This window comes from Ursus maritimus, unplaced genomic scaffold (genome assembly GCF_017311325.1).
Source record: "Ursus maritimus isolate PB19 unplaced genomic scaffold, ASM1731132v1 scaffold_24, whole genome shotgun sequence".
In the NCBI taxonomy this organism is placed as follows: Eukaryota; Metazoa; Chordata; class Mammalia; order Carnivora; family Ursidae; genus Ursus; species Ursus maritimus.
Genome location: NW_024424897.1, coordinates 33,438,485 through 33,452,865, shown reverse-complemented (window position 1 = coordinate 33,452,865; position 14,381 = coordinate 33,438,485). Strand labels below are relative to the sequence as shown.

The 14,381-nt window shown below is 36.9% G+C and overlaps 1 protein-coding gene across 1 annotated transcript in view; it reads right to left on the bottom strand.

Moving 5' to 3' along the window:
- INTS2 (integrator complex subunit 2) overlaps positions 1-14,381 on the bottom strand; it is a 43,314-nt gene that overhangs the window by 23,248 nt on the left and 5,685 nt on the right. The window contains exons 5-12 of the mRNA XM_008695460.2: positions 14,216-14,346; positions 13,784-13,957; positions 11,026-11,252; positions 9,220-9,345; positions 4,849-4,920; positions 4,651-4,765; positions 2,075-2,143; positions 249-383 (exon numbers count right to left, since the gene is read on the bottom strand). Of these exons, the coding sequence (XP_008693682.2) occupies positions 249-383; positions 2,075-2,143; positions 4,651-4,765; positions 4,849-4,920; positions 9,220-9,345; positions 11,026-11,252; positions 13,784-13,957; positions 14,216-14,346 (1,049 nt within the window). The remainder of the gene's footprint in view (positions 1-248; positions 384-2,074; positions 2,144-4,650; positions 4,766-4,848; positions 4,921-9,219; positions 9,346-11,025; positions 11,253-13,783; positions 13,958-14,215; positions 14,347-14,381) is intronic.

Here is a 14,381-nt window from a genome sequence, read left to right as displayed (position 1 = left end):
ATAGCTACATGATATTATTGAAATTTTAAATGGATTAGTAATACTGTACATTTTGTCAATAACTTAAGTTATAGAATTTTTTAAAAATCTGAAATTAACATCCTAGTTACTATATATAAATGATTAGTAATTAGATATATATAGAAAACCCACAGCAGAAACCTATAAACTGAAATAGAACTAGAAAAAGAAAAAAAAAAAACACATTAACTGGGGTTGTAGCTTGAAATATAAATGTAAGATCATACTTTTATTGACACTTTGTGCTTAGTAAAGGAACGACTCCTGAGAAGCTGGTAAATACAATGAATAGGCAAAAATCCAGTAATGTTGGCACTCAGGTTACTGGTGACAGGGACCCGAACAGCATGAGCTGTGACGACCTTAAAGAGAAAAATAGTATTAATACATACGAAAGAACCAAATATAAAATTATGCTGAAAGAGAGAGGATTAGCAGGTAGAGTGTCAATACTTAATACAAATGTGGCCCTTAGGAATGACTGAGAAAAACTACTTATTACATGACTTAATTATTTCTGGATGATAAGGCAGCATACATTTAGGGATTTGTAAAACACTCTAATTTTTTAAATTTGTTTTTAAACATTGATATGTTGACAGTAATGCAATAAGGTAAAAAAAAATAAAATTTGGAATCATAAAATCTAGTCTCAGTGACTTTAGGTAAGTCACTTTATCTTCTGAGCCTATTTTCGCATCTATAAAATGGGACAATACAGTCCCAATATACATCTATAAAATGGGACAATACAGCCTCACCTGCCTCAAAAGGTTTTTGTGAGGGGTAAGAATTGAAAAACATATGCTTGAAAAACATATGTGAATTATAAATTATCGATTCTTTACATGTGACATAAATTTTCTATGTGTGATATAAAATATCACATAAACAGGGATTTTTACCATTACTCTCACTGTGTCATGCACAGACCTCTAATGGTTTTCAAAGACCCTCCCCAAAGCTGTCTTCCAGTGAGTTCAAATAAAAACATAAAAAATAACTTAGGAGTGTCCTATGTGCTATTTGTGTTTGTTATGTGGTAGCATATGTATATTGAGGAGAAAAAGGAGAGTCTGGTATAGAGAAGAGAATATTAAAAGAAGCAACAATTGTGCATCCATGAGCCTTTCAAATATCTCATTTTTTCAGATATGTTTTTTGTAATCTGAAGTTTAAATTGACAAATTAATCTGGGAATTAATTTTAAATTTCAGAATTGTCTTCTTTCCTGCAAAAATAAAATATCCTCAGGTTTACCCACGGACAAAAGTGCTGAGGCCAAATAAGAACATGTAAATACAAGAATAAAGAATTTAGGGGCACCTGGGTGGCTCAGTCGGTTAAGCACCCGACTCTTGAGCTCAGCTCAGGTCTTGATCTCAGGGTCATGAGTTCAAGCCCTGGGTTAGGCTCCATGCCCAGCCTACTTAAAAAAAAAAAAATTAAAAGAATAAAGAATTTAGACTCTAGCTTATAATTTAGTTAGAAATGAACGTTACAGCCTAAAAGTTTAAACAGGTCTTTATTTTATTTTTCTCCTGACAAACCCAAATGATTACCCCATGTGAGATCCCTATCGTCAATACCAAAGACCATATTCTTAAGCATTTACTCAACATCTCTAAAGTATATAAATTTAAAACATGCTTTAAATGGGATTATTCTATACAGAAGTTTTAAAGATTAAATAAACCGGGGTGCCTGGGTGCCTCAGTCGGTTAAGTGTCTCCCTTTAGTTCATATCATGATCTCAGGGTCCTGGGATCACCCCGCATCAGGCTTTCTGCTCAGTGGGAAGTTGGCTTCTCCTTCTCCCTCTGCCCCTCCCCCTGCTTGTGCTCTCTCTCTCTCTCTCAGATAAGTAAATAAAAACTTTAAAAAAAGTAATATTTGATAAAAAATAAAGATGAAATAAACGATCACTGGAAACTAAAAAGGAACAGAAAAAGACCATAGTATTCTCTTAAACTGAGACATACAAGTTCTCCCCCAAAGAATGTTGCAAAAGAAAGTTAAAGAAATAACCTAAGAATAAAGTGAAAAGAAGTACCTGCTCAGTAAAAATTTCCTGTGTGAAGATAGTCTTCATCCTGCTCAAGGAGCTTGGTTTAATCACAATCTAGAACAACCAAAAAAATTTTAACAGCATGTAAAAATATACGAAGCACACTTTTCTCTGATAAATGTATTATCTAACATGACTATGATATGTAAAAATAATGTTCAAATACTCTATTTCAAAAGTGGCTTCTCAAACCCAGCATTAAAGTGTATTTTTCCTCAGACACTGAACCAACATACAAAAGTACTTAGTAAATATTGTTATCAGCCTTTCAAGTCAGTGGGAAGAAGTGGATTATTCAATAAATGAAGGTGAAATAGGTATCTTTCTGGGAAATAAACATGTGTGTGTGTAATATATATATATATATATTTGCACACATGATACCATACCCAAAATGAACTCTAAAGATTTAAATATGTGAAACACGAAGCCACAGAAACATTGAAAGAAAATATAGGTAACCATTTCTTTAAACCTGAGGAAAGAGAAATATTTTTTTCATTTAAAAAAAATTTTACTTATTTTTTTTTTAAGTAAGCCGTACGCCCAACGTGGGGCTCAAACTTACCACCCCAGGATCGTGAGTCATGCTCTACCAACTGAGCCAGCCATGTGCCCCTCTTTTTTTTTTTAAGATAAACATTTCTAAGTGCAACAGCAAAGTAGGACCCATAAAGGAAATACTAAATATACTACACACGCAAAAAAATAATTTCCACATGGCCAAAAAGACTGAGAAGAATTAATTGCAACATACTGTACTTCTCCAGTTTTAAAGACACTAAGGACTGTAAGATATGCTGATTTAATAGTAACTTTTCAAGGGGCACCGGGGTGGCTCAGTTGGTTAAGCAGCTGCCTCCAGCTCAGGTCATGATCTCAGGGTCCTGGGATCGAGTGCCATATAGGGCTCCCTGCTCAGCGGGGAGCCTGCTTCTCCCTCTTCCTCTGCTGCTCCCCCTGCTTGTGCTCTCTTCCTCACCCTCTCTCTCTCTCTCTCAAATAAATAAAATCTTTAAAGAAAAAAATAGCAACCTTTTGAGGAAAAAAGTCGGGGGAGGAAACACTACCATATTACATCGCACATCAACTATAAAATAAAGCCCCATTTCAATATTGGACAAAATATGTGTCATGAAATCAATGAAATATGATATATAAGGTATAATGACATATCATTTATATGTGAAGAGCCCTTTTGAATCAGCGAAAGGAAAAATAAATCAATAAAAATCCCTATAGGAAAATTAGGACACTGGTAAGCGTCTTCACAAAACAAATGAACCAGCCAAGGGGCACCAGCATGGCTCAGTCGGTTAAGCATCTGCCTTCAGCTCAGGGTCCTGGGATCAAGCCCCACACTGAGCTCCCTGCTCAGCAGGAAGTCTGCTTCTCCCTCTGCCTCTCCTCCTCCCCCCCGCTCATGCTCTCTCTCTCTCAAATAAATAAATGAAAATCTTAAAAAAAAAAAAAAATCAGCCAAAACATACAGATTTTTAAAACTACCAAAAAAAAAAAAACCAACTATAAACTATAACTAAAAAATAATAATAATCAAAACTACAGTTTCACTAGTAATCGATGAAATGCAAAATAAGTGAGACCATCTTTCATCAAAGTTGTGAAGATTAAAAATAATGGTAATGCCCAGTGATGGTGAGAGTCTCATTCACAGATGACAACAGTTAAACTGGTATAATCTTTCCTAAAGGTAATCTGGCAATATTCCATCAAACACCTTGACATCATCATATTCTTTTACTTAGTCACTGCCTTCTAGAAGTTTTTCCTAAGGAGATAATCCAAAAACTATTTAAAGGGGGTGCCTGGCTGGCTCATTTGGTAGAGCATGCAACTCTTGATCTCGGGGTCCTGAGTTCGAGGCCTACTTCAAAAAAAAAAAACTGTTTCAAGATAAACATACGTGAGCGCCTGTGTGTGTATTTACGTAAATAAGAATAACCATTTAAGCACCATTCAGAAACTGGAAAATCTACAAGGCAAATAAGAAAGGATCCATTAAGAAAGTCATGATTGGTGCATAAGATGTACTACAACACAGTCAATGAAAATTATATTGTGTCAGAACATTTAATTGGGCTCCCTGCTCAGTGGGGAGTCTGCTTCTCCCTCTGCCCCTCACCCCGCTCGTTCTCTCTCTCTCTCTCCCTAATAAATAAAAATCTTTAAAAATAAAGAACATGTCATCACATATTAGTTAAGTTCTCTAAATTACAAACTATATGTTTCAATGTAAAGAAAGAACAGATACAAGAATATTAACAGTAGTATAGTTGGTATCTTGAACAATAAAATAATATTCTTCTTTTCTTCTGTGTTTTCCAAGCTTTCTATATTTTGGGTTCTCCCAACTTTCTATATTGAACATCTTTTATGCTTGTAAATAAATGTTTTCATAATATATTTTTTTCTAATATGTCCTGACAAGATTTCAAACTATTAAACTAAAATTACTTTAAAGTGGAAACAAAATGTACTGTACACTACAAAACACCCAGCTTAGAACTACCTTCCCTAGAAAGAAGATAAAAGAAAATTACCTTCATCCCCAAAGTGGAACAGACCAAGTCAATGATAGCACTAAGCTGGTTGCTATGAAAGTACATAGCGACCAGTAACAACATCTCCCCAAAAGAAGCAGAGACACCAGAAGTACTGTTGAAACAAAAAAGAAAATATGAATTTCCAAAAAGGGGATAAGAAACAATTACTAATTGCAACAAATGAAGTCATCTCACCTTTCAAAATAAGCTTCTTCTTTTATCATCCAACTTAGCCACACCACCATTAGCTGCTCCTGTTCGGGTGTACTATGTAAAACATACAAGAAAGGCACTGGCTTAAACCAGATATACTAGCATAAGAATGAGAAAACATTCTGGAATTATTTTTAGCAGAAATTATTTTTTCCTTCCCTATTTTGAAATATCAATTCAAATCAATTGCTTGTTGCAATGGCCATTAACTGTCATTGAAATATGAGGTAGTTCCGGAGATGAAGAATAAGGGCCTTCGCTTTTCTTTATGTATGTGAACAGTCAAACCCTCTCAAAGGCTTAATTACTGCATTTGTAAGTTGGAGAGAATTAATTTCCTCTCATTTTTTAAAAAAGCAAAGACCTTCTGGGATTAAAATGGTAGAACTGAATAAACGGCCAATATTTCATATAGAAAAAATCTATAGAGTTAAAACAGTCATCAAAAAGTCACAGAGGGGCGCCTGGGTGGCACAGCGGTTAAGCGTCTGCCTTCGGCTCAGGGCGTGATCCCAGCGTTATGGGATCGAGCCCCACATCGGGCTCCTCCGCTATGAGCCTGCTTCTTCCTCTCCCACTCCCCCTGCTTGTGTTTCCTCTCTCTCTGGCTGTCTCTATCTCTGTCGAATAAATAAATAAAATCTTTAAAAAAAAAAAAAAGTCACAGAGTACCAGAGCAGTAACAAGGAAAATAAAATTTAATTTACAGAAACGTTTTGAGCAGAACTCAAAATTATAGAGAAATAAGTGATCACTATTCAAAGAAAAAGAAAAAAGAGCCATGGGTTCATCAGACATAAAAAATGATTATAAAAACAGACCAACAATGTTTTTAAAGGGAATTCCTAGACTTACATTGAAAGATGCAAGTCAACTTTGACTTGTGAAAATAATTTTGATTTTTTCTACTTCACTGCAGTGTAAACGGGTAAAACAAAAAGCAACTGAAAAGCCCGCTATCCTGAGCTAAGAAAATTTAAAAGGTCATTCTCAACTATAGCTAACCCATTCTACTAATAAAAGACAGCATTACACAGTAGAGAGATAACAGCCTTTAGAGCATGGCAAGGCTCAGTAGGAATCCTATGCCCATTAATTACTGGTAATGTGATCTTAAACAAGAAATTTAAATGATCCTTCTAAACTTGAGCTCTCCAATCCAAAAATACAGATAGAAATACACCTCCTAGAAGTAAAGATTAGAGTTAATGTTTAGCACTTACTTGAGGTAAAGAGAAAAGAAAACACTTCATTTTATTACCTAATTTCACACCCTCCTTTCTCCAAACTACATTAAAGGGATTTTCCTAAAAGGCATAAATGCGTAAGATGATGCTGAGGGACACCACCACCAAATGCTGGAAGCAAGAGCACATACAGAAGAGTGGTAACTAATGCAGCAGACCCAAGAAAGCAGAATACTAAACTCGCAGGAAGGAAAAGCCAATCCACTTTATACCACAGAATCCTCAATGAGCTCGGGAACTAACAGCTCCAGGGAGTTCTGGGAGGGAGAGTGAAGACAGACTAATAAATTAAGAAGATCAACAGTTTACTGTAAGTAGTAGACCTCCAGATCACCTCCTCCATTCTACATAATTAGATGAATCCCCATCCCCCAGCAGAGGGAAGACTGGAGATTTGTCCTCTGGAGATGGTGAAAGAGGGTGTCTGTGAACTAAGGATTAACCAGGGATATCTGGGACACCATTCTAAAAATAGAATTAAGTGAAAGATTATACTGAAGGTTTAGATCTCCTCACCCTTAACCCTTACTTTTTAACTTTGCTTTTGGGTTTCTTGTCAGGTCTTCACTCTCCAGGCAAGACAAAAATCTCTTCTATGAATCCGATAAGCCCAAGGGTTTCCCAAAGAGCCACCTATGCATTAAAAAATTCAATCTGCTTTTAGTCTCTTATTCTTCTTTTTTTTTTTTTTTTTAGATTTGTTTACTTATTTATTTGAGAGAGAGAGAGAGCACGCACACAAGAGTGGGGGAAAGGGCAGAGGGAAAGAATCTCAAGCAGACTCCCCACTGAACCTGGAGCCTGATGTGGAGCTCAATCTCACAACATGACCTGAGCCGAAATCAAGAGCCAGACACTCAACTGACTGAGCCACCCAGGCGTCCCTCCTACTCTTAAATATAAACAATAAAAAATGATCAAAGCCCTGAAAAAAAGCTTCTAACTTGAAAAACAGAGACCAAAAAAAGCAGGAAAAAAAAAAAACTTAGAGAAAAGCAACAGTTTTAATAAAACCTCTACAATCATTACGATTAACATCAGAGAAATCATGCCACCATGAAGCAACAGCTACCGTAGAGAACAAATAACCAGAAAACAAAAAAGAACTCGTAGATATCAAAAATGATAGCGGATTAGAAGTTGAAAACAAATCCTTGAAGGTAGAATGAGCGATATGCTTTTGGAGTAATAAAAATGTTCTAAAATTAAATTGTTGGTAATGGTTGTACAACTTTGTAAATATACTTAAAACTACTGAATTGTAAACTTTAAAATGGGCAAATTTGATGGTATGTAAAAGGTCTCTCAACTAAGCGGTGTTTTTAAAAGTAGAACAAGACAAAGATAAGGAAAACAGGAAAGGATAAGAAAACAAGATAATCATTTCAGAAAGTCCAATATCCAAATAAGAGAAGGTTTTGGACAGGAAAAAAACCCACGTGGAACATTACTAACAAATTAGTTTAAGAAAATCTCCTAGAACTGAAGGACATGAGTTCCTAGGTTGAAAGGGTTTACTGAATACCTAGGATAATAGATAAAAGCAAGCATATCATCCAAAAATTTCAAAACAAAAAGCTAATCCTACATGTCTCCATATTAAAAAAAAAACAAAACAGGCTACACAAAAAATCAAGAATCAGAATGTCATCAGACTTCTCAATAGCAACACTGAAGTCAGAAGACAATGCAGCAAGACTTTCAAAATTCTTAAAGGAAATTATTTCCAACTTCCAATTCTAAGCCCTATGAAACTGTCAATCAAGTGCCCAAGTAGAATAAAGACATTTTCAGAAGTACCCAGTCTCAAAATAATTGACCTTCCACGTACACATGCTAAAGGAGCAAAATGAGAAGGCAACCAAAAAAAACGAAATATGTTGGGGTGCCTGGCGGACTCAGTCAGTAGAGCACGCAACTCTTGATCTTGGGATTGTAGGTTCAAGCCCCACGTTGGGTGTACAGATTACTTTTAAAAATAAAATCCTGGGGCACCTGGGTGGCTCAGTCGCTTAATCATCTGCCTTCAGCTCAGATCATGATCCTGGGGTTCTGGGATCGAGCCCTGAGCTGGGTTCCCTGCTCAGCAGGGAGCCTGCTTCTCCCTCTCCCTCTGCTGCTCACCTCTCTGCTTCTCCCTCTCCCTCTGCTGCTCCCCCTGCGCTCACGCGTTTTCTCTCTCACAAATAAATAAAATTTTCATAAATAAATAAATACTAAAATCTTTAAAAAGAAGAAAAGGAGATATGAGATGCAGGAAGCCTGAGATCCAACAAAGGAGACGTGAAGCAAGTCCTGAAAAAATAGCGAAGAGCAGTTCCAGGATGAGAGCTGTGTGACAGACGCAGAGGTAACCGGTTCAGAGAATCAGGAGAGACTTCCTTAAGAAAATGAAACTGACAGAATAAGGAGTCTGAAGATCTCGAGAGGAGGTTCAGATCGGCAGAGCTTAACGTAATTACAGCAACGTAAGTAGACAGAACAAAGAGCAAATGAAAAACAAAGCACGGTATAATTATTAAGGCAAAAAACAAGTTTTGCAGAAGAAACGTTATCATCTATTATGTGGCGGAGCTCCCAATAGAGACAATATGAACAGCCATATATTTTTCAAAGCAAACTTGCAATATATCTGTACTGGGACAATGGGAAGAGGGGAAGGATATGTAGATGCGCTGGCAGGGGGGGGGGGGCGGGAAGACAAGAAAGAGAGAACTAATTCCTCATCTTTCATGGTAGGAAATCAACAATTACTCCTAAAATTGAAAAATCAAAAACACAGCAAATACAAACATGTTATTTAAAGATATGGAAGTAAAAACCAAAAGAAACTGAAGAAAGCTGAAAGAAGTTGCCTGGAGGGAAGGGATAACAGGGCGGAAGGGAACAGGGACTGCTATTTGCCTCACCAAATCTGGAAGAACTAGCATGACTCCTTCGACTGGCAAACAGTAGATGCTACTGACACCATTTACTAAAAGACAATACCACTGTCCATTCCTAGACCAATTTCTCTAGCAAGCTCCCAGTTAATGCTATATGTGCATTCCAATAAATACACAAAAGCAGACCTTCAGAAAACAGAGCAACCTTTATAGGAAGATACCTGACAAGTGTAGAGAAGGCCAGCAGCATACAAAAGGAGAGCGAAACGAAGCGAACGCCAGCTGGTGTAGCAGGAGGACGGCTTGTCATCAACTGCAGTAATTGCTCAGCCTCTTCCTCAGTTGGTCTAAAAAAGGGATATATTATTAGGCTTTACTTTTCTTAGTTAAGAGAGGAAGGAAGAAAAAGGGACTTCCCAAGAGTTTAACTTTTCAGATATAAATTCTGAGCTTTATAATGATACCTTCCTATTTATAAAACCTTTACTATCTTAAGTCATTAAAAGCAGAACTGGTGGGCTTACAACCAGTGATTTTCCTCAGACACAAATACACACAATCCTCACTTGGCACAGTAGCGTGGGACCATAAAAATAACCACACAAGCTGAAACTATGCACTGTGATCATAATAATCAATGGGGAAAGTTAACTGTTCACGACCTTTAAAATTTGCCAAAACATCAGAGACCTTCTGTCAGTCATAATGCACAGGGAAGTGAAAAAAATAGCAAATAATTATATAGCGCTCTGTAACTGAAAATATTACAAACATTGGGAAATAGAGTGTTTTCTTTGTAAAAAAATTTGTCAAGAATAGTTTGAAAAGCCCTTGCCGCCTTCTCATTGTATATCTTATAATGTAGAGTGAACCTTTTTCTTAAGCCTTGATGAACTGTCATCTCCCTTTCTAAGTTCGGATCTGACACCAACATTTTATCCTTTGTATGTTCAGTCAGGAAGTATCTGAGATTTCCTTTAACTTGAAGATTTTTGCCAGCATCACCTCCTCTGGGACTTCCTCCTTTTTTCCACAATGACTTTCCTCAATCATGCTGACAAGGGCACCTTCACTAAGTTCTTCGGCTACATATCTAGGGTTTCTCAAATGGCAGCAGCGTCGACACTGTAGTGATCAGCTATTCCATTCTTCTTTGGTTCAAATACCACTTCCGGTGTCACCACTTTTTGTTTCTTTGCTACACATTCAGCTTTCTTGGCCAATTCCTTCTTTCAGTTATTTTTGTCAAATGACACATGGCTTTATCACTGAGACAAGGTAAGAGTACAGCTCTGCACTTTCCTATCTGTTCACCGACTGAGTAAAAGATTGGCAGTGACCAGCTGCCAACAACTTTAAAAGAAATAAGGTGCATCTGCTGTTTACAGAGTGACTTGTGGCCTGAAGAGCTCTCGGCAAAGTTTGTACTTCATACAATTATTTGGTCAATGTATCATGGTAACTGATAATGGTAGTTGTTGAGGGAGCAATGTTATTTAAGCCAACGCTAAGCCGAGGTAAGTGAAATTCATACTCATCAGAGACATGCAAAGTGAGGACTGTATGTATAACGACGGAGGACATTATTCAAAAGGATGTAGTGCAGTGACTACATAAGAAACCTTGTGCTTAATAACCACAACACACCGATTTTAAATAATCTGTGATCTCAGTTGTGAAAGGAAACAGGAGAGATTTACTTCAACTAGTTGCATGGGCTCAGTAAAGTATCACTCACAGATCATTCACTACCGTCATGTGAGCTGTGGTAGTCACAAGTTTTCTTAAACTGCTCTGGCCCCTCCCATATTCACATAATTCTATTTACAATCTGACAAAAATAGACGGATACATCCCACCTGGGAACGTTCTTGCCTTAGGAATTCATTCTTGATATAGGCCAGCCCACTACCTAAGCCCAACAGGAAACCCAAACCCTCAGAATAAAAGGGCTTCGGCTCACTTTCTTGGGATTAGAAACAAGAAAGTAAAATGGTAAAAAGGTAAAATATCAAAGTATTGAATACTTGAGTCCAGCGATCCCCATCAAAGCACAGTACAGACGTAAGAGTGCACTGGCTTTCACAACATGCTCTTCTTTCAGCCCCGAATACACAGACACATTGGGCTCCATCTCCACATCAGCTTCTTCCACAATGCGGGTACTTCTTACTGTGGGAAGAATGCCCATCAACTCCAGAAGAAGCTGCCTTCTCATTTGCCAAAGGACAGAACTACTGGTCTCTCTTTTTCTCTGTAAAAAATATGGACCACAAAAGGAAGGAAGCATGGAGCACTTACTAAGTCAAAAGGATGCTCAAACGAAACTCCCCGTTAAACATTTAAAATTGACCCATTTCAAGAGGCTGTCAGAACTGCAGAATCTCATTTTAACCAAATGAGCAAACTCAAAATTCACTGATTCCTTTGAAGAATACTCTACTCACCTTAATCTGGATTGGCTGTACAGAAAACACTAAATTAATGACAATTTGAACTGTAAAATATCATTTACGTGGTACTTTCAAATACATAATGACTAAAGGAGTCATCTGTGATATAGTAGAAAGTGCTCAGATTTTGGAGACAGAACATCTTGGGTTTAAATGATAGCTTTGCCACTGATTATGTATGCTTACTTCTCTGAACCCCACTTTCCTTAATGACAAGGAAGTGAATATTTTATTAATAATATTTAACTCCCAAGGCTGTTGTAATTAGGGATTTACAAGTCTATCACCCTCACAGTTCTTCAGGCAAGGGTAATGTTTTAGTCATCTATTACTAGGCAGGGCCTACCACTGTGCCTGACATATAGCAAGCACTCAATATCTTTTAAATAGATGAATGAGCAAAGATAACACATATGAAAGCAGTTCTAAACTGTGAAAAACTAGGCAAATGTTCATTATTTTTAGAATGTTTCTAAGTAAAATATGATAAACCTGCTTTAATAACATTATGTTCAAATAAGAGAAATTTACTGCACACAAAGGACAATTACGAACAAGATGAACATGTCAAAATGCTTAACACAGTGCCTGACATATAGAAAGTATACAAAAAATATTCACTTCCCTTAAGAAGGAAAGCTTAAAATTAGTCTCCAAAAAAAAAAGAAAGAAAGAAAGAAAGAAAGAAAGAAAGAAAGAAAGAAAGAAAGAAAGAAAAATTAGTCCTCAAATGGGCTGGAAATAAAGTAGAATTTGGATATAGAAAAGTATGGTGAGCCAGTAGCATAAACAATAGACTAGAGGACCAGGCATAACTGTCTAATTCACGGACTTAAACAAAATAAAAATCAGTCCGCACAGAGTTACCATGAAATGTTCTTTGAAAAAGTAAAATATTTTTAACTTAAAAACTGTTGAAAAATATAACATATGTTCATCAATAGATGAATAAACAAATAATATGTGGTATAGACATGCAATGGAATATTACTCAACCTAGAAAATGAAAGAAATTCTGATATATGCTATAACATGCATGGACTTTGAAAACATTATGATAACTAAAATAAGCCACACTCAAAAAGAGAAATACTGTGTGATTCCACTTATCTGAGGTACCTAGAACAAATTCATACAGATAGAAAGTAGAAAAAATTTACCAGGGGCTGGAAGGAAGGAGGAATGGGGTATTGTTTAATGGGTACAGATTTTCTGTTTGAGATGATGAAAAAGTTCTGAAAATGAACAGTGATGATGGTGGCAAAATATTGTGAATGCCCCTGAACTGTACAGATCCTTAAAAAGGATCAAAATGGTAAATTTCATGCCATATATATTTTACCACAATAAGAAATATATATTAAAATTACAGACTATAATAACTTATTTTGATGATGAATCTAACCCAGAACCCTAGAGATTCACAAAACTCCTTTCAAGGGTCCAGAGGTCAAAAACATTTCCTTAAACATGACTGGTCGTTTCTACTCTAATTTTCTCACAAGCGTACAATGTAGTTTTCCAAAGGTTCTATTAAGCCAAACATTAAAGAGATTTGCAAAAATGTAAAACAATACTACTCTCCTCACTAAATTTTTAGAAAATAATGGTTATTTTTCATTAAAAATATGTTTATATTTAATACAGTTATTACTGTTATTTTTAAATGAATTAAGTAGGGGCGCCTGGGTAGTTCAGTCAGTTAAGTGTCTGCTTTCAGCTCAGGTCAGGATCCCGGCTGGAATCCTGGGGTCGAGCCCCACATCAGGCTCCCTGCTCAGCACACAGTCTGCTTTTCCCTCTCCCTCTGCCTCTTCCCCCGCCCGGCTCCTTCTCACTCATGCTCTCTCAATACATAAAGTCTTTAAAAATAAAAAAATAATAATAAATGAATTAAGTAAATATTTCAAAGTTTTCAGTTTTCATCTGTAATATTGTAAATATCAACAGATAAAAGCATGGGACGCCTGGGTAGCTCAGTCGGTTAAGCATCTGCCTTCGGCTCAGGTCATGATCCCAGGGTCCTGGGATCGAGTCCCACATCGGGCTCCTTCCTCAGCGGGGAGGCTGCTTCTCCCTCTGCCTGCTGCTCCCCCTGCTTGTGCTCTCTCTGACAAATAAATACATAAAAATGTTTAAAAAAAAAAAACAGATAAAAGCACATAAACAAAAGCTCTCTAGTACCCTCCATGATTTAAAATGTCAGGAGTGCCTGAGACAAAAAGTGTTGAGAATCACTGGTCTAATGACATCATTCTAAAAGTGCTTCTTCCTCTTTGACTAGTTGCCAAAATATACTGATTCTTAGCCTGTAAGATCTTTAAACCCTCACCTGCTGTCCATTTCGGATAAAAGTTCCAAACCAAGTCCGGACTTTCGCATTTGTTCCAAGAAGCAAACCACTAACAAAACAAACCAAGTCACTCACTCCATCTTCACTAGCTTCATTTTTAGTATGGTCCAACGTCAAAGCCACTCCAAGCCCTGGCAAGTGACATTCTTCCACCTAACACACCAAAGAAAACAAACTGAACTGAGTATCATAAGGAAAAGGGCCAGGACACTTCACTGTTTAGATGTTTTAAAGCTTCTGAAGTTTAGAAGTAGACATATCCCAAAACATAAAAACCCAGAGGGGAAGGTAATAATACATTCAGTATATAATTACAATTCCAAATCTCTACAGGATTCTAAAACCACCTTGGGAAAGTTCCTGATCATAATACAAAGGCTTTTGTCTTATAAAAATAATAAGATCTCCTACCACCATCCCTCGAACTTTGAGAGCCTGAGAAGGATTCATTTTACACAAGAAGCGTAGGGCATCTGTCCTGCGCCTTCCTCCAAGACTTTCTTCGTCTTGTCGTTCTCCATTTTTAATCAGACCCCTGCAAACTGAACATTTAACAGCCACTATTACTTTAAGCTTT